Consider the following 18,492-nt stretch of genomic DNA (forward strand, 5'->3'; position numbering starts at 1 on the left):
ATCTATAAATGCTTACAAGAATACATCTTAAAATATAATTAGAGGTACAATTAGCATCAAGCTACATTTCAAAATATATATGATTATTAATGTATTTGCTCAAAATGCACTTTAAACATCATCCTGCCCTATAAGCCAGGGACTTCATAGCAAGTGTTTGCAACTGATTTCAGATTTCTGAGGCAGCATAATGGTCTAATAAACAACAACAAAAAAGAGAGTCCTTTGGTGATAACAAAGTGAATATTTAATTACTTTCAACCTTTTTTTCATCTCAGCTGACACAGAATTACACACACATAATAGTGTGATACCATTAGCACACTCACTCATATGGAAATATACAGTACATGTACATTGTTGTTACCGCTTCCCCGCATGTTTATCAATAAAATAGTTTTGCAACTAAAAAGTACATTACATTTCTCTGTAGCAAGGTGGTAGCAAGTTTTGCTATTAGTAAAGATGCTGCTCCCCAACACTGTTACAGTAATGGAAGCTTGGAATGAAAAATGTAATAAATCATGGTATAAGCTGAATAACTGACAATGGGCCATTTAATTATTGAAAAATAATGCACACCAAGGTGATAATGAGGCAACGAATCAGAGTGGCCATACACCTCACATAAAATGTATTATAATCAAAATATAAGAGTATTTATAATTAGCATTTCCCAGCATATTTCTGTTCATTGCATTTTTTCCCCCCTATGCAATGCATTCTGAAATTGCCTTATCTGTGAAGCATAAATGCTACGCTGGCTAATGAGAAAGTTTAGAAGACAACCTCATTTTGAAAACACTTCACATCCAAAGTACGGTATGCATTTTAGGACATCCTTAGACCACAGTCATACAACGGAAATGCGTCATGCCTCAGAATAAAAGGCTTCAGTCATAGGAAAAAAACAGTATAGAGCCTCAGACTGAAAGCCTTCAGGTCTCAGGAAAAACAATGACAGGTGTCAGGTTTAGTACAATTAAGCATCGGACGAAACAGCCTCAGAATAAAAGGCATCAGACATTAAAGCTTCAAACGAAATGGACTCAGACAAAAAGTCATTGGACGAAATGTGACCCACTCTGGCGAAATGAGTCGGAAGTCACAACGTTCTATTTAAGATATGGGCCAATAATGTGGGAAAAAAAAAAAAAAAAAAGATTTTTTCATTAAGCTAATTTTAAAGAACAGACTTTCAAAAATAATCTCCCAAAGTTTCCTAGTCCAGATAATTGAGTGAAGGCATTTAAATGGCTATTAAATTTGACATGGAACACCTCTCGTCACTTATGTGCATTTCCCCGGTATCCCCTGAAATGTCTCTGCTCTCCAAAATATGGTATTACACGTTGTATAGAACCAATCAAAAAACTTAGAAATGTAAACACACTGACATAAACGCTGATTTTTATCAATGGAAGCCCCGTTTCGACTGACAGGCACGCGATCAGTCCAGCCATCCTCCTGTGAGACTAGCGCGCGCTCTGAGTAAACAAGCTAGCAGATCTCCTCATTGTCTAGTTGTGAAGCAGTTAGCAGTGATCTAGATGCCGAGTTAGCCAAAATACATGCCTTTTGCTGTAAAGGGTGTAAACTCAAGGATGGAGAGCCGTGTTTTCTGTCATTTGATGAAGATTTCGTTTACGAGATACATCTGTCTACATCTGCCTCTCTCACTTTCTCTCTCTCTCTCTCTCTCTCTCTCTCTCTCTCACTCACACACACACACACACACACACACACACACACACACACACACACACACACACAATAGTTTATCCTTTTAAATGCAATGGATTTTGAAAGATATCAACAAAAAACGGGCAAAAAACTTTAAAAGCGATTTTCTCAGGTTTTAAATTGGAAAAAGAGGGCAGATGACCATTCAAGGTATGACTAGGATATCATTTTAAAGCTTATTGTCTCATCTTTCCATTGATACCAAAATCTCAATTTTGAAATTTGGGTCACTGTGACTCATTTTGCTGGATCAGGTCACAAATGGTCTCAGACTAAAAGGCATCAAATGAAACAGACTCAGACAAAAAGGCATCAGACTAAAAGGCATCGGATGAAATGGATTCAAGGCCCAATATATTCACTGCAAAGGTCTTCTTTAGGGTAAAACAAAGTTGGAAATTTTTAGAGCAATATACAACATCCAAATGCCACCCACGCTACTGAGAGCAGTGTTTCCATAAATTTGCACACAACAAATGAAAGCAGTTCAGAAAGTATCCAATTATAGCGATGTGGATATGTTTGACCAGCTCTGCAATTTGGCCATCTAGTCTATTCACGTCATGTTTATTGTAGGCCTACTTCATACAATAGATTACTTTATTATTTTCTATTTATACTATAAACAAAGCTATGTTTTTTGTATATCTTTCTGTTGGCTTTTATCTCATCATAATGCCATCCTTCAGTTGTCTTTTTGTGTTCTCCTTTTATTATATTTAACTGTAACTATTAATGTTATTAATTTTATGTAGGCTATTTATGTAATCCCTTGGCAATGTTCTTTATGTTATTGTTATTCAAGAATTAAAAACGAATAAAAAAGCAGAAAGAGAAAGGGGCCAAAGGTAAGCTGTAGGCTACCTGATATTTTAATCTTACAGCTTTAATTAAATATTACACTGGTTAGATTTCATACAGAAAAGAACATGACGAATTTCACATTGGTCTGCAGAAAAACAGCAATGGGCTGAATGAAAATGCAATTAACTCTCTGACAGTAGGTGGTGCTGGAACAGCAGAAATAAAGCCGTTTCCCTGGTAACCTCTGTACACAAAGCAATTGTGCTTATAACAATGCAGTCTAATAGCTCGAAATATATATATTTTATTTACTTCCCTTATGAAAATTAACCAAGGTTTTACTACAAATAAAAACAAAAACATTATTGTTGTTAACCATGGTAACACACTATAGTTTATGGTATTTGTAGTAAAATTATCGTTATACAAATAATATCAATTCGCATAAAAACATAGTTACCAGTAACTATAATAAAACCACACTATAATAAAACCACACGATAGTTTGTAACACAAGTTGCAATGTGTTTTAAACATGCAAACAAAACTAGTGATTAATACAAATTTACAAAATAATCTCAGTGGGACATGTGATATACAACATAGTGTAACATTTAACAGTTAAAAAACGTCTCGGTTACGTATGTAACCCTCGTTCCCTGAAGGAGGGAACGGAGACGTACGTCAGTAGTGACCGACGAATTGGGATATTGCTTAGAGAGCCCTATCATCTTCGTGTAAACTAAAACAAGCCAATGGAATTGGCGTGCGATATTTGCATAATGCGCACCGCCCCCGACAGGTGTATATAAATAGGAAGCAGATGCAATCGCACTCTGTTTTTCGCTGAGGAGACAACTGGTGTCCGCACTACAGCGAGGGTACAGAAACTGTGGCGACGGGACGTACGTCTCCGTTCCCTCCTTCAGGGAACGAGGGTTACATACGTAACCGAGACGTTCCCTTTCAGTCGGTCACGTTCGACGTACGTCAGTAGTGACCGACGAATTGGGATCCCAACTAAAGCGCCACAGTTACGAAACCCCTTCCAGTGCCCAGCACAAGCTCAGCCGCCCATAGCACCGGCTGGCGGTGAAGGGGGCGAGCTTACACCGAGAGAGTCTACTGCTGTCTAACCACTACCCACTAAGTAAACTAGACACACTGGGGAAGCGAACCCGTAAGGGACGCTGCGGAAACCACTACCTACCCAATGGGGGAGGAGTTTACGTGGGAATGCACATATGGACTGGCCCGGAGGGGCAGTACGCATATGGAGTCCCTGGGATGGCTCCACCTGGTTAGGGGAGACTCATCTGACAGGTGACAGCAGAGCTGGCTCTGCTAAGGGAAAGACACGGACTCGGCCCGTAGGGAGTTTTAAACCGTGGAAAATACACATATGGGACCGCTCACGTAGAGGGGTCACGACATATGGGCCCCAGCCAACAGACAGCGTCAGCGACGGATGTAGGCCTGGCATCAGACACTCCGCAATGTCCGAGCCGAAGGGGGAGGCGGAGGAACTCGACAGGGTTCACCAAGCGGGGAACACGACTGGAGTGAAAGCATGCACGTATCCGGCCAGTGGCGGGAATGGCATTGCAAGCCGACACTTAGAGTGGGTACAACACGTCTACCGACTAGTGGATGCGAGTACACGCGAGGATACCGGCTCTACACGTAGGCTATAAAACCTAGCGAACGTGTTAGGTGTCGCCCAGCCCGCAGCTCTACAGATATCTGTCAGCGAGGCGCCATGAGCCAGCGCCCAGGAAGAGGCCACCCCTCTGGTGGAGTGGGCTTCAACCCGAGCGGGCAAGGCACGCCCTGGGATTCGTACGCCAAGGCGATGGCATCCACTATCCAGTGGGCCATCCTCTGCTTGGAGACAGCCTTTCCCTTCTGCTGGCCTCCGTAACAGATGAAGAGCTGATCTGAGGTCCTGAAGCTTCGCGTTCTGTCCACGTAAACGCGCAGAGCGCGGACGGGACAGAGCAAAGCTAGGGCTGGGTCTGCCTCCTCCGAGGGCAGCGCTTGCAGGTTCACTACCTGATCTCTGAAGGGAGTGGTAGGAACCTTGGGCACGTATCCAGGCCGGGGTCTCAGGATGACGTGAGAAGCACCGGGCCCGAATTCTAGGCACGTTTCGTCGACCGAAAATGCATGCAGATCCCCTACCCTCTTCAGGGAAGCCAATGCAACCAGAAGAACCGTCTTAAGAGACATTAGTTTCAGGTCGACTGATTGCAAAGGTACGAAGGGATGACCCCGGAGAGCTGTGAGAACCAGGGTCAAATCCCAAGAGGGTACGGAGGAAGGGCGAGGAGGATTCAGTCTCCTGGCCCCCCTCAGGAATCTGACGATCAGATCGTGTTTCCCCAGGGACTTACCCTCAACTGCATGGTGATGTGCGGCAATGGCGGCAACATACACCTTGAGGGTGGAGGGAGACAGCCTTCGCTCCAACCCATCTTGCAGAAAGGAAAGCACGGATCCGACCGAACATGATCGGGGGTCCTCTCGGCGAGAGGCGCACCATTCGACGAACAGGTTCCACTTCAGCGCGTAGAGATTCCTAGTGGAAGGAGCTCTAGCGGAAGTGATGGTGTCTACGACCGCTTGCGGGAGATCACTCAGAACCTCCGCATCCCGTCCAGGGACCACACGTGGAGGTTCCACAGATCGGGAGGCGGGTGCCACAGGGTGCCCCGTCTCTGAGTCAGGGTGTCCTTCCTCAGAGGAATCGGCCAGGGAGGTGCTGTCACGAGGAGAATGAGGTCTGAGAATCAGGTCCGAGTGGGCCAGTACGGAGCCACTAACAGAACCTGCTCCCCGTCCTCCCTGACCTTGCACATGAATAGTGCGAGAAGGCTCACTGGGGGAAGCGCATGTTTGCGCAGACCCGGGGGCCAGCTGTGTGCCAGGGCATCCGTGCCGAGCGTGCCGCCGGTCAGGGAATAAAACCACTGGCGGAGGGCAGTTTCCGGGGAGGCAAACAGGACTACCTGGGCCTCGCCGAACCGCTGCCAAATCAGCTGGACCGCCTGGGGGTGGAGCCGCCACTCGCCCGCAAGTAGATGCTGCCGTGACAGCTCGTCGGCTGCACGGTTGAGCACACCTGAGACACGAGTGGCCCTAAGGGACCTCAGATCCTTCTGACTCCACAACAAGAGATGGCGGGCGAGTTGCAACATGCGACGGAAGCGTAGACCACCTTGACGGTAGGTGTACGCAACGGCCGCAATGCTTAGTGAGCGGACTAGAACGTGCTTGCCTGACAACAGCTCCTTGAAGCGGGCCAGCGCAAGACGAACCGCTAGCAACTCGAGGCAATTGGTATGCCAATGCAGCTGAGGCCCCGTCCAAAGACCTGTCACTGCATGCCCGTTGTACGTGGCCCCCCATCCCGTGGCAGAGACATCTGTGGAGACCACAGCGTGCCTGGACACTCGTTCGAGGGGTACTCCGGCCCACAGGAACGAAGGGTCCAACCACCGGATAAGGGTGCGACGGCAGCTCGGTGTCACGGGGACACGGAGCGTGCCGCACTGCCACGCCCATCTCGGGACCCAGCCGCGGAGCCAGTGTTGAAGCGGTCTCATATGAAGCAATCCGAGCGGCGTTACCGCGGCTGCAGATGCCATATGCCCCAGGAGCCTCTGAAAATCTTTCAGTGGAGCCGCTGTCCTGCACTTGAGCGAGCTCAGGCAGTTCAACACCGACTGGACGCGCACCTCGGTGAGACGCGCAGTCCGTGCGACCGAGTCTAGCTCGAGACCGAAACAAGAGATCCTCTACCCGGGGGCGAGTTTGCTCTTGTCCCAGTTGACCTGAAGACCCAACCGGTTGGGAGCTACAACCATGTCGGGTAGGACTTTGTACTGACATGCCCGACCCTCGAACGCAGACCGACCTAGGAAGGGTCTGTGTCGAGGCAGAATCGAGACATGAAAGTATGCGTCCTTCAGGTCTTTTGCTGCAAACCAATCCTGGGGACGGTCCAGGATTGGCCGTAGCCCACCGCCCTCTTACGGTACAATGAAGTAGGGGCTGTAAAACCCCGACTTCATATCGGCTGGAGGGACCGGCTTGATTGTGCCCTTCGCCAGGAGGACAGCAATCTCCACCCGGAGAACAGGAGCGCTGTCCAACGACACCGGAGTGAAGTGGACAGCCCTGAAGACCGGGGGACGCCGGGCGAACTGAATCGCATAGCCGAGTCTGATAGTACGAATGAGCCAACTGGACAGGCTGGGGAGCGTGCTCCATGCTTCCAGACACTGAGCCAGCAGGACCAAAGGCACCACAGACGCACCGGGGGTGGGGCAGCAAGGCAGAGAGGGGACCCGACCCGGACAGCTTGGGGGCGGCCCGGGAGTGGGGTCAGACTCTGCGAGGCAGCAGTGTGCATGGGAGACGGCGCACGGGACGCGGTCTGCACCATCACACTGCCACCTGCTGGCGAATGGGGAGGGAGCTGACAGCAGCGAGGCGGAGCCTGGCACACTGGCAGACACCCCCTGTTGTGACCTGGAGTTTGAGGAAACTGCTCCTTTTGTGGCAAAGTGGGTACCGCTGGACTCCGGAGAGCCAGCGGCGGTAGATGGACAGCCGCCACAAAATCCCCCCGGCCCTCCTCCGGGGGTGGGAGAGCAGATGGAATACTCTCCCAAAGGGCAGGAACCTTCCGCTCCAGGTCGCCCGTCTCAGGGCCGAGTTTTCCCCGACCGCTTGCCACCTGGCTGGCAGAGACGGGCTGGGCACCACGTCCGCGCCCTCGGCACCCTGCTGTTTGGCTGGTGTAGGCTGCTGCTTTGCCAACTTAGCAGGGGCGGAGGAAGACGCAGGCGGGCGCCCTCGGCGACGAGCGGGCTGAGGCTGAGCCACGGGCGGCTGGGTGGAGGCAGCAGCGGACCGCCGTGGCATGACATGTCTGATAGCCTCAGCCTGCTTCTGTGCAGCGGAGGACTGTTGGGCACAGCTCTCCACCGCGTCGCCGAAAAGGCTGACCGGAGACACGGGGGAATCCAGGAACCGATGTTTGTCGGTCTCCCTCATGTCTGCCAAGGTCAGCCAGAGGTGGCGTTGCTGGGCTACTAGAGTAGACATCGCCTGGCCAACAGAACGCGCTGTCACTTTCGTTGCCCGGAGGGCAAGGTCAGTGGCAGCGCGCAGCTCCCCAAGCAGCTGTTGGTCAGGACCTTCCTGGGGCATCTGCGACAGCGCTTTTGCCTGATAGACCTGCAAAAGGGCCACCGCGTGCAGGGCAGAGGCAGCCTGCCCACAGGCACTGTAAGCTTTCTCAGTCAGACCGGCTGAGAATCCACAGGCCTGGGACGGGAGACGCGGCTCACCGCGCCAGCCAGCGGCCGTTGGACACAACTGCGTCGCAACAGACCGCTCGACTGGCGGGATCTTCGCGTACCCCCTGGCTAGCCCGCCGTCCAGGGAGGTGAAGGCGGACGAGGGACCAGGCCCCGTACGAGCCCCAAGCGGAGCTTGCCAAGACCTGGTCACCTCATCGTGTAGTTCCGGGAAGAAAGGCATTGGGGGGGGACGCTGGATTTGACCAGCGTGACCCCCGCCAAGTACCAATCGTCCAACCGAGATGGGCCGGGACAGGGTGGAGGGTTCCACTCAAGCCCGACGCACAAGGCGGCCCGGGAGAGCACAGCCGTAAGCTCGGGATCCGACTCGGGCAACGCTACCGTCCCGGGCGGCAGCGCGTCCGAATCCTCCCCGAGGACTCAGGCTCACCTTCCGATGCAGCGATCGACATCTGATCCGCCGCCGGCACACCAAAGGTAACGGCTGGACAGTCCGTAGAGGGCCCAGCGGAAACCAACGGTGGCACGATGGGTTGCGGTGCTGATGAGGCGGCAGGGGCCCGAGGAGCGTTTCCGCCGGCGGGGAAGCCCTGACCGTAATCCTCCGGTCACCCTTCCTATACAGCGCCGTACCGTCATTCCGGTTCCCGGGGCCGGAAAAAACGGTCGTACGCGGCATAGGAGAGGGGGACCCCCGCTTCCTGAGACTTCAGGAAGGAGAGTCTCGACCTCAGCATCGCGATAGTCATGTTCCCGCAATGGGAACATGAACCATCCACAAAAGCTGCTTCAGCGTGCAGAATGCCCAAACACGAGATGCAACGATTGTGCCCATCAGCAGGGACCAGGGAACGACCGCACCCATTAACGCACAGACGAAATGACATACTGTCAGGGTTCGTCTGTAAAGCTCTTTTAGAAGGGGAAGTCAACTCACTCGTGCTGAAGCACCCAGGGAGCGACGCGATGTGTCAGGTACACCACTCCCTGACACACCGAGGAACCGGCCCAAATCGCTACACACGCACACGCTCTTTGTGTTGCTGTGAAAACAGCAGTTTTCGAGCTTATAGCTCAGCTCCTCGGAGACTCGCGACCTCGCTGAACGTGCCCTTTCACCAGCACTGAAAGCTCGCTGTAAATCCTCTTCTGAGGCAATGTTTTAGAATAAAACAAACGAAGAAAGGAGTCTTCTAAAACAGGACACCAGTGAATGGCTCCGAAGCGAAAGACAGAGTGCGATTGCATCTGCTTCCTATTTATATACACCTGTCGGGGGCGGTGCGCATTATGCAAATATCGCACGCCAATTCCATTGGCTTGTTTTAGTTTACACGAAGATGATAGGGCTCTCTAAGCGATATCCCAATTCGTCGGTCACTACTGACGTACGTCGAACGTGACCGACTGAAAGGGAACTGTGTGCATGTGACATCACTTTGAAGTTGGACAATTCACTTCTTTCTGAGTCCATTTCATCTGAAGCTTTAATGTCTGAGGCTGTTTCATCCGATGCCTAATCGTACGAGACCTGACACCTGACGTTGTTTTTCCTGAGGCCTGAAGGCTTTCAGTTTGAGACGCTATGCCGTTTTGTCTTATGACTGAAGCCTTTTTATTCTGAGGCATGACCCCTTTTCGTTGTATGACTGAGGTCTGAGGATGTCCTAAAATGTACACCATACCAAAGTGTGCATATGATGCAAAAATGTTTTCTAGGTAGGCTTTCAAACAGAGATGACTCTGACCTCTCACTGCTCTTTGCTGCGAGGAAACAACAATAGCAAAATGTACAGTAGAATGTCAAAATGCAGTGGAATAAAAATAAGACTCAAGCTTTTATTCAAGGCTGTTGCTCTGCACTGTCAGCGGTTGAGCAAGAAGCTATTTTATGAAAGTAGTAATTACTTCAATATATTGTTAATTAGTTTGTAAGTTCATCTTTATGAAAATATTTAAGAATCAAAGTATGGCTCCAAAAGATTGTGTTGGCACTACTGAATATAATATACATTTAAACTATAGCCCACAAGAAGAATGTCCCTTTAGCCTCTTTGTTTTATACGTCATACTCGGTTATTTAGGTATTTATTTAATCAATGATATTGTAATTAATGTCCCTACAGCAGATGGTATAATGATGCACTTCCATCCCTGTGATTTTTCAAATGGCAATTTCTGCTATTGGAAGCACTGCAGGGGCTTAAATTAATCGAGAGAGAGATTTCATGCTGTTCTCTGGAGCTGTTTGGAAATTGACTGCATTTATAAGGAGAGAAAATGGAGACACAGAGACCCAGTAAATCTGAGGAACACATTCAAAATGTCCGCCAGTTTCAGTTTGTGACATTCTTCCTCAAGTTTGTGACCAGTAGGTGCACCTGTCATCACTGGACACAAATGCTGGGCTCACTGAAATGTTGCCAGATCTTTTCTTATGTGCAAGCAGTTTTGTTCTGGATTGAATTAAAAAAAAAAAAAAAAAAAAAAATCTGTTTGGAACAAGACATCCAACTCCAAGATTGTGGGCAAACTTTCAAAAATGTGTTGAATTTAAAACACTAGACAGCGGCACTGCTTGTTCTAGACTGCTCCCATATAATTTTAATGTCAGTTTTGGCTAAATATGTGCTATTTTCAAGGAACAGGAAGCCCATATGGCATACTAATATTTGTAAAAGGAGACATTCAGTCATGAAATTGTCTGTAAAAAGTGGGTTTTGAAAGTTCTAACGTAGATCCAACATGCTCAGCTTTAGGAGCTGGACCTGTCAGAATCTAACCAGGAACAGCTAAATTGCATCACTGACCTGAGTCTGTCAAAGTCAAGACCTGGTCTGCTCTCGCTCCAAGGGCTCCCTGGGTTGAGCTTCTTCCCCTGTGGCTTATTCATGTGCTGCTTGATGCAGATAAATGGTTTCTTCATCTCTCTCCAACCCCTGCGATACCTTTAGCAGATTAACATTCAGTAGTGCGCCAGCATTACCTGGCTACTGTTCTAATCTTGTAATGCTCATCTGCTGGTTGAGATAATGTGGTGTGCTGTAGTATTAGGGATTCGACTGGGTAAATTATAGTTTAATATTTTTCAGTGTTTTCAAGATATTCAAGTACATTTTTGGATATTTATATATTTGCTCTAAAATGGCTAAAAAGATTATACTGGCTCATACACTACTGTTTTAAAGTTTGGGGTTGGTATTAGTTTTTGAAAGAAGTCTCTTACCATTTAAAATAAATGTTTCCTATGTATTTTTTAAATGTATTTTATTCCTGTGATGGCAAAGCTGAATTTTCAGCAGCCATTAAAGCCTGGGGCACTTGACAAAAAAGAACTGATCCACAACAATTGTTTGAACTTCCCAAATCTACCTGAAATTTTCATTTGAGATTGTATTAAAACATCTGTCTTAGCACTCTCACATTTATGAGGCAAAACATAATTACTAGTAAAGCACTGATTAACATTAATTTTATAAATGTATAATATAATAACATAATATATAAATTGTATGAAATATTTGACATTTCACCCTAATTAGCAGCGATATTATATTAAAACAGAGTTTGAGTAGATTCTTATTTATGTAGTTTTACAGTATTACTGATTTTCAGCAAATTGATCTGATGTCATTTGTTTTTCTTTCACATTCGTTCATTAACTCTTTGTCTTTCACTCTCAGTCGCCTGCAAAGACCATAAGCATGCTCTGGAGGTTTCCCAGCATGCCGAGGACATGGGGCTGATTCTGGGGGCTTGTGCCGGGGGTCTGGTTGTTCTCGTCCTCCTGCTGGGAGCCATTGTGGTTATTGTCAAGAAAGGGTGAGCATTTGTGCACTCAGATCCAAGTCAAATTCAATTCTAAGATTTTCTTCACTCTTTCACAACATTAAAGCAGTCATATAATGTAATATTTATCATATAATTATTTATTTGTATTTTTTTTTTTTACCTTGAGATCAAATAATTTTAGTGAACTTTTTTGTCATAATTTACCATGGTATTAATGAAATGTATACAAACCTTTATTTCACTGAAGAAATGCACCAATTTGTAAGCACTGAGAACTGCTCCGATCTGACGAAGATGCAAAAAGCCTGCACTCTTGACTGTAAAGGCTCCGGTATACTTCAAACTAACTTCTTTTTCGCTCTTCATTTCGGATTAAAACAAAGTTCGAAATACGTGACCAGCGATATACTGTAATCAAACATCTGACACCGCCCACACTGCTAAGAGTGACGTTTATGTCACATATGTGAACGGCAAATATGTAAATATGTGCCGTGCACTTTCTTCTCAGTAACAAAATAAACACAACAAAAATGAGAAAACAGTAAGCATTTACAGTATTATAGAAAGCATAAGCAATGCGTCTGATCATAACAGCATGGGAATGTTAGCACTAGCTCTGCAAAGTAGCACTCCAGTCACGTCACGTCTTCATTTATTCAATGGATTGCTTAAAATCAAGCAGCTTTACCGTATCAAACATGAAAAAAAGTGTTAGTGCATCGTTTTTTTACAAGCACAACTTCATTTTGTACTATAAAGAAGCTATCTAGTCTGTTCATGTTTTCACCCACGGAGATCTTACCTCAACAAACTCTACAAATCAAATGAGTCAGAGACGCGGTCCACGCAAGTGAAGGCGGAGCCTCAGCGCACACCTCCTGTTACGTTATCATCACTGACCAATGGTAGTACGAAGGTGTTTTGCAGCTGGAGCGAACTTTTGCTGAAAGTTTGCTTTGGTAAGCCGTTTCGAACTTCCAAAAAGAACACAAAACGAACTTCGTTTTGGCCTGATTTTGTTTGAAATGACATCACATCAGTTCTTTCTTCGATTTCGTTTGAAGTATACCCGGGCCTTAACTCAAAAGCTGGGTTGTAACACCACCACTGTAATATATATATATATATATATATATATATATATATATATATATATATATATATATATATAAGTTTCAGTGCACAGTTTGAGCTAATAACAAAGTTCCAAAAAAGGAGCCAACACAATTCCTTCAAATGAGACCCAAAAAATAACATACAATTTCAGATTCAGATTGAAATAATATATGAGAATATATACAGATTCAAATATGTCCCTCGACTACCCTACTATACCTACTACTGTATATTGCCAGCAAATGATTTATTGTAAAGCCAAGTAGTGAAGCCAGTTTTGAAAAAAAATGTTTTTGTATTTGTAATAAATTGGCTTGAAGCTACAGACAGATGTTTATCTCAATATCTTTAAATAATAAGCATATTTACTTTCCTGATTACTTGCCTTTCTGCAAAATAATAGAGAATGGTGCTAGCAACGTCAAGGTCATGGGTTCAGTTCCCAAGGAATGCATGTGTTTAAAACATGTAACTTGAATGCACTGTAAGTTGCTTTATATAAAAGTATCTGCAAAATGCAAAAAATTACTAGAAGCCAGGCTAATCTCTCTCTCTCTCTCTCTCTCTCTCTCTCTCTCCAGAAGGGATATCTATTCGTACCCTTACTACCCGTAAGTCATTCTCTCTTCATGTCCATTATTTTCCCATCAGCCTGTTTCTTTAGCTGTAATTTGTTGGAGATTACTAGACAAACTCTCTACATTTCTGTCTTTTAACATTCTCAATCTTGTTCTCTCACTTTCTCTGTCTTTCCTTTCACGCTCTCCCTTTTTAAATAAACATAGTATATATAGTGCTGTTATATAGTAATACATGTGTGATTGGTAAAATTATGCAGTTTATGGAAAGGTGTGCTATTTTCTACATTTTTCCCTTCAATTAAATGGGGAAAGAAAAAAAAAAGAAAAAAAAAAAAATCCCCCAGGCTTACATTGGTGGAAGGACCCAGTCACATCTAGAAACAAGAATATCATAGAGACTTGGCCTCTTTTGACTTTTTCCCTAGCAACTACATAAGAACATGCAACAACGGCTGTATAGCAATGACCTGGTGAAGACCCACTTACATTTTCTTTATAAATTGTTACGTTCTAATTTCTGTGTCTGTTGATGGCATCTCTCCCAAATCCTCTACTCTTCTGAGTCTTCTCCATTGTTTATTATGTATTCGCTCTTTTGTTTTGTTTTTCTCATTTACAGTCTTCTTTCTGTAGTCTCAGAAAGAATGAATGTCAGAAAAAATGTCTTTCATACTCTGCAGCAGGAAGAAGGTGAACATAAACAAAGCAGTCATGACGTATCGTCAGGAGAAGACGCGTAAGCTTGGGTCACTGGACTGCAGTACGACAGAACACAGTACACTGCAACAGGACGATCGTACCGCGAACACCTTCATGGATTCACATAACTGCACTGCCAGGAGTGAGTACATACACGCACACACACACACATACACAGCAGAAAGAATTATTCCTTACACATATAAACCTAAATCTTCAGAGGAGGGGTATGACCACAATGTTATGTAATATAAGTCATTTTATATAAGGCCTATTAATTCAATATTTCACAAATGAATGGTGTTAAGAAATGATCCACACCAATACCAGACCTTATATTGCCCAGACTAATCAATATCAGATCCTCCAAGACCCAGGCCAGTACCAAACCATAAAATCCAAATCCAAACAACGATCTAATCCACAGAGCCAAATTAAAGACCTGTCAGTCCAAGAACCATAATGACTGTTTCAAATAAATATAAATTGCAATTTGGGGTGTATTGACAATAACTATTAAGAAATGATGATGCAGTGTGTAGCTGGTACTGCAAAATTATGTTGGGTGAGAGCGAGATGCTTGAAAAAGTTTGCTCGTCAGTGTGTAACAATAATATTGTTATAAAAATGTGAAATTGTGATAATCCTAATTGCAACATCAATTTCAAATACCAAGACTATCCTTGTGGGGACAAACCTGTACACACACACACACACACACACACACACACACACACACACACACACACACACACACACACACACACACACACACACACACACACACACACACACACACACACACACACACACACACACACACACGCACACACGTAATGCTTGTATTGGAAAAGAGGTGAACAAGTTAACAAAGTTGTTGAGATGCTTACAGTCACAGTAAACACTTAACACTGTTTATCTGCATTAGTGAGATGTAATGTTGCTAATTCTAACGCTATACGATTGATGGACATGTGCAAATGTTGCATGAAAGTTGTAGAAACAACAGAGTACTTTTTTTCATTTTTATTTTAATTTCAGTTAGTGTAATAGCGATTAGTTCACAAAATCTGTCATTGCTAGATCTGATCTAAACAGATGATAGAAAATGATTGCTAAAATTTACATTTACATTCATTCATTTAGCAAATGCTTTTATCCAAAGCGACTTACAAATAAGCAATACAAAAAGCAATTCATATTAAAGAAGCAATAAACACAGTAATAAAATGTAATAGTAATAGAAAGTTTCAGACATCATTCAGAATATTACAAGATTGAACAGGGAGGAATTAAGGAATAGTGAGAGCATAGACAAAAGAATTGTGAAAAGACAGCGATTTTTTTGTAGTGTTTGTTATAATGTCGGAAGTATATGTAAATGACCAATGTTTACTCATTCTACCTGGTGTTACCTGGACCAAGAAATTCATGAATTGTCTGCAAAAGTCCACTGGATGATGTATTTTGACAGCTCTCCTGAAGATTAGACTTCCGCATTTTTGTATTCCCACAGTCGGATCAACAGAAGGTTATTAACAGATTATTGTTATTTTAAGGGTAGTTTTATCACTGAAAATTGTATCATACTATGTCTACTCTTTAAACAACATTATGGTAAAAAATCAAACACTATCGCAACAGCTACAGTGGGTACAGAAAGTATTCAGTCCCCCATTTTTCACTCTTTGTTATATTGCAGCCATTTGCTAAAATCATTGAAGTTCATTTTTTTTCCCTCATTAATGTACACACAGCACCCCATATTGACAGAAAAACACAGAATTGTTGACATTTTTGCAGATTTATTAAAAAAGAAAAACTGAAATATCACATGGTCCCAAGTATTCAGACCCTTTGCTGTGACACTCATATATTTAACTCAAGTGATGTCCATTTCTTCTGATCATCCTTGAGATGGTTCTACACCTTCATTTGAGTCCAGCTGTGTTAGATTATACTGATTGGACTTGATTAGGAAAGCCACACACCTGACTCTCTGATGGAGCCTGTGGCCGTTCTGTTTGCAAGCATGAATGTCTTGAACTTGGTATGAGCCCCAACCTGTGGCCAGCGCAGAGAGATTAACAAGTGTGGTGTAGACTCTTTCATTATCAGAGAAAATCATTCTCGAGTCAGTATACAATAATTTATTTTTCTAGACATGGATTTATCAGGAAAACTTTTCCTGGGTACTTCCTGGGTTTCCCTACATGGACCTATGCAGGTCATTTTCATCAAGTTTAACAACTTCTAACAGCCCCCTTCTAACATCTCTGCCCCTGAAGTTTTACTTCAATTTACACTTGCACATTGACTGTGATTCACAGTATCAGGAAGAACTCCCTTGGCCGTTACGATTCACACCTTTAGTGAAACAATTCCCACTGCAATTTGCAAGTTACCTTTGACTGCACTGTAGCTTCTTTCCCTTTGCTCCACAATTTGTTTGTTTATCTTTCTTTCTCTTCTTTCTTTTACTCCTCAGATGAGCAGCGCAGCACTGTAAATGAGTCCAGCAGCCTGCTGGGGGGTTCTCCCAGAAGGCATTGCAGGAGAAAAAGTTCTCCATATCACACAGGGCAGCTCCACCCGGCTGTGAGAGTGGCAGACCTGCTCCAGCACATCAACCAGATGAAGACAGGAGAGGGGTATGGTTTCAAACAGGAGTATGAGGTGAGGGTCTGTTGAGGATATTTGACAAGCAATTCATGCCTACAGGGTTAGATTTAAAAGACACTGGCATATAGTAATGGGAAACTGAGTAATGAGTTTTATAACTTGAAGCAAAACTATTATTGGCAAACTGCATAGCTCTATAAGCTTAGAAGCTATTTGAAGAACCTACATTGCCTTCAAAGTGACATTAAAAACATTTATAATGACAAAAAATATTTGAATGTTAAATAAATGATGTTCTTCTGAACTTTATATTTGTCAAAAAAAAAAAAAAAAAAATCATGGTTTCCACACAAAAAAAAAAAAAAAAAAAAAATATATATATATATATATATATATATATATATATATATATATATATATATATTATTAAACGGCACAACAGTTTTCAACACTGACAATAAAAAGATTCATGAGCGCCATTTCTGAATGATCATGTGACACTGAAGACTGGAGAATTTATAAAATTCAGCTTTTCCATCAGAGGAATAAAGAATAAATTACATTTAACAGTTTAAATTTTTAAATTGTAATAATATTTGACAATATTACTGTTTTTATTTTTGAGCAAATAAATGCAGCCTGGGAAATAAATAAATAAATAAATAAATACATACACAAAACAAAACAAAACAAAACAAAACAAAACAAATTAGTGGAGCGGTAGTGTATGTTCTCGTTCTTAGCCCTCATGTTAATAAGTGTATTTTTTTTAAAACATGGATAGATCCAGATCGTGACACCAGAGTGTGAGTAAAGTGCTGCCAAACCTTTCAAAGTTCTTTCATATCAGCCCTTCACAGAAAAGACATTACTCATTCAAAATATTCCACGTATGTATTAATAATACCCTCAGTTCTTTGCTCTCACCATCCTTTCTCAACGGAATATAGATATTCTTTTTGAGTCATTAATCTGAGCTCAAGAGACACATGAATCCCTCCTCTAGAATCCACATTTCTGACTTTTTCTCTTTATTTTGGACCTGAAAACGGACAGTAGCTGCAAGACTCTTGGGCCTTAATTTCTTAGAAGGGTGGAATAAGCCTCTGAATGTTTGGTATGGCTGTCTCATGTGATTCTGCTAAAAATCTCTTTAGTATAAAGACATCTCTTCAGCAAAGACTCTTCAGTAAAGAAATTGTACTGGCTCATAGTAAGGTCATAGTTGGCCCTACTGTATGATTTGTCTTATGCTCTAATGCAGACTATGTCCACTGGAGCTGAAGCCTAGCACACATTACAAGACTGAAAATTATCACTCTTTGATATTTTAAGTCTGTGACTAGTCTGCAACAAAATATGCAGCATCATAGCCAACTTGCAGCCCATGCCCGTCGCCACACTCCTCTAGTATGCGCACCTGTGAGACACAGTGACTTGTTGATGCAAATATCTTTTAGATGCTGACAGCTCGTCTCAGCATCCATGTTTGGATTCTTTTTCTTTTCTTTCTTTTTCTTTTTTTTTTTTTTACTGCCACAAGAATCCAGAACATTGCTATGGTTATCACTGAACCAAACCAAAGTAGTCTCATCATACATGTCATTTTCTGAGGAATATGAAGTCACATTCCTCATGCCCACAGCCACTGACTGACAGTCCTGCATTACCGTAGTTTCCGCCCTCAACCAGTTGGACGCTATCCGTCATTTTCTGTAGTGTTCGAGCAGCATTCAAGTAAGAAATGTGTACATATTAAAGCTACTAAAGTTAATTAAATTGAGAGCAGTGAGTGACTTTGT

The 18,492-nt window shown here is 43.8% G+C and overlaps 1 protein-coding gene across 1 annotated transcript in view; it reads left to right on the plus strand.

The window, feature by feature from the left end:
• The window catches only part of ptprua (protein tyrosine phosphatase receptor type Ua), a 320,172-nt gene that overhangs the window by 248,627 nt on the left and 53,053 nt on the right, over positions 1–18,492 (plus strand). The window contains exons 14-16 of the mRNA XM_067411023.1: positions 11,561–11,699; positions 14,053–14,210; positions 16,557–16,744. Of these exons, the coding sequence (XP_067267124.1) occupies positions 11,561–11,699; positions 14,053–14,210; positions 16,557–16,744 (485 nt within the window). The remainder of the gene's footprint in view (positions 1–11,560; positions 11,700–14,052; positions 14,211–16,556; positions 16,745–18,492) is intronic.

The sequence above is a fragment of the Chanodichthys erythropterus genome, chromosome 15 (assembly GCF_024489055.1).
Source record: "Chanodichthys erythropterus isolate Z2021 chromosome 15, ASM2448905v1, whole genome shotgun sequence".
Taxonomy (NCBI): domain Eukaryota; kingdom Metazoa; phylum Chordata; class Actinopteri; order Cypriniformes; family Xenocyprididae; genus Chanodichthys; species Chanodichthys erythropterus.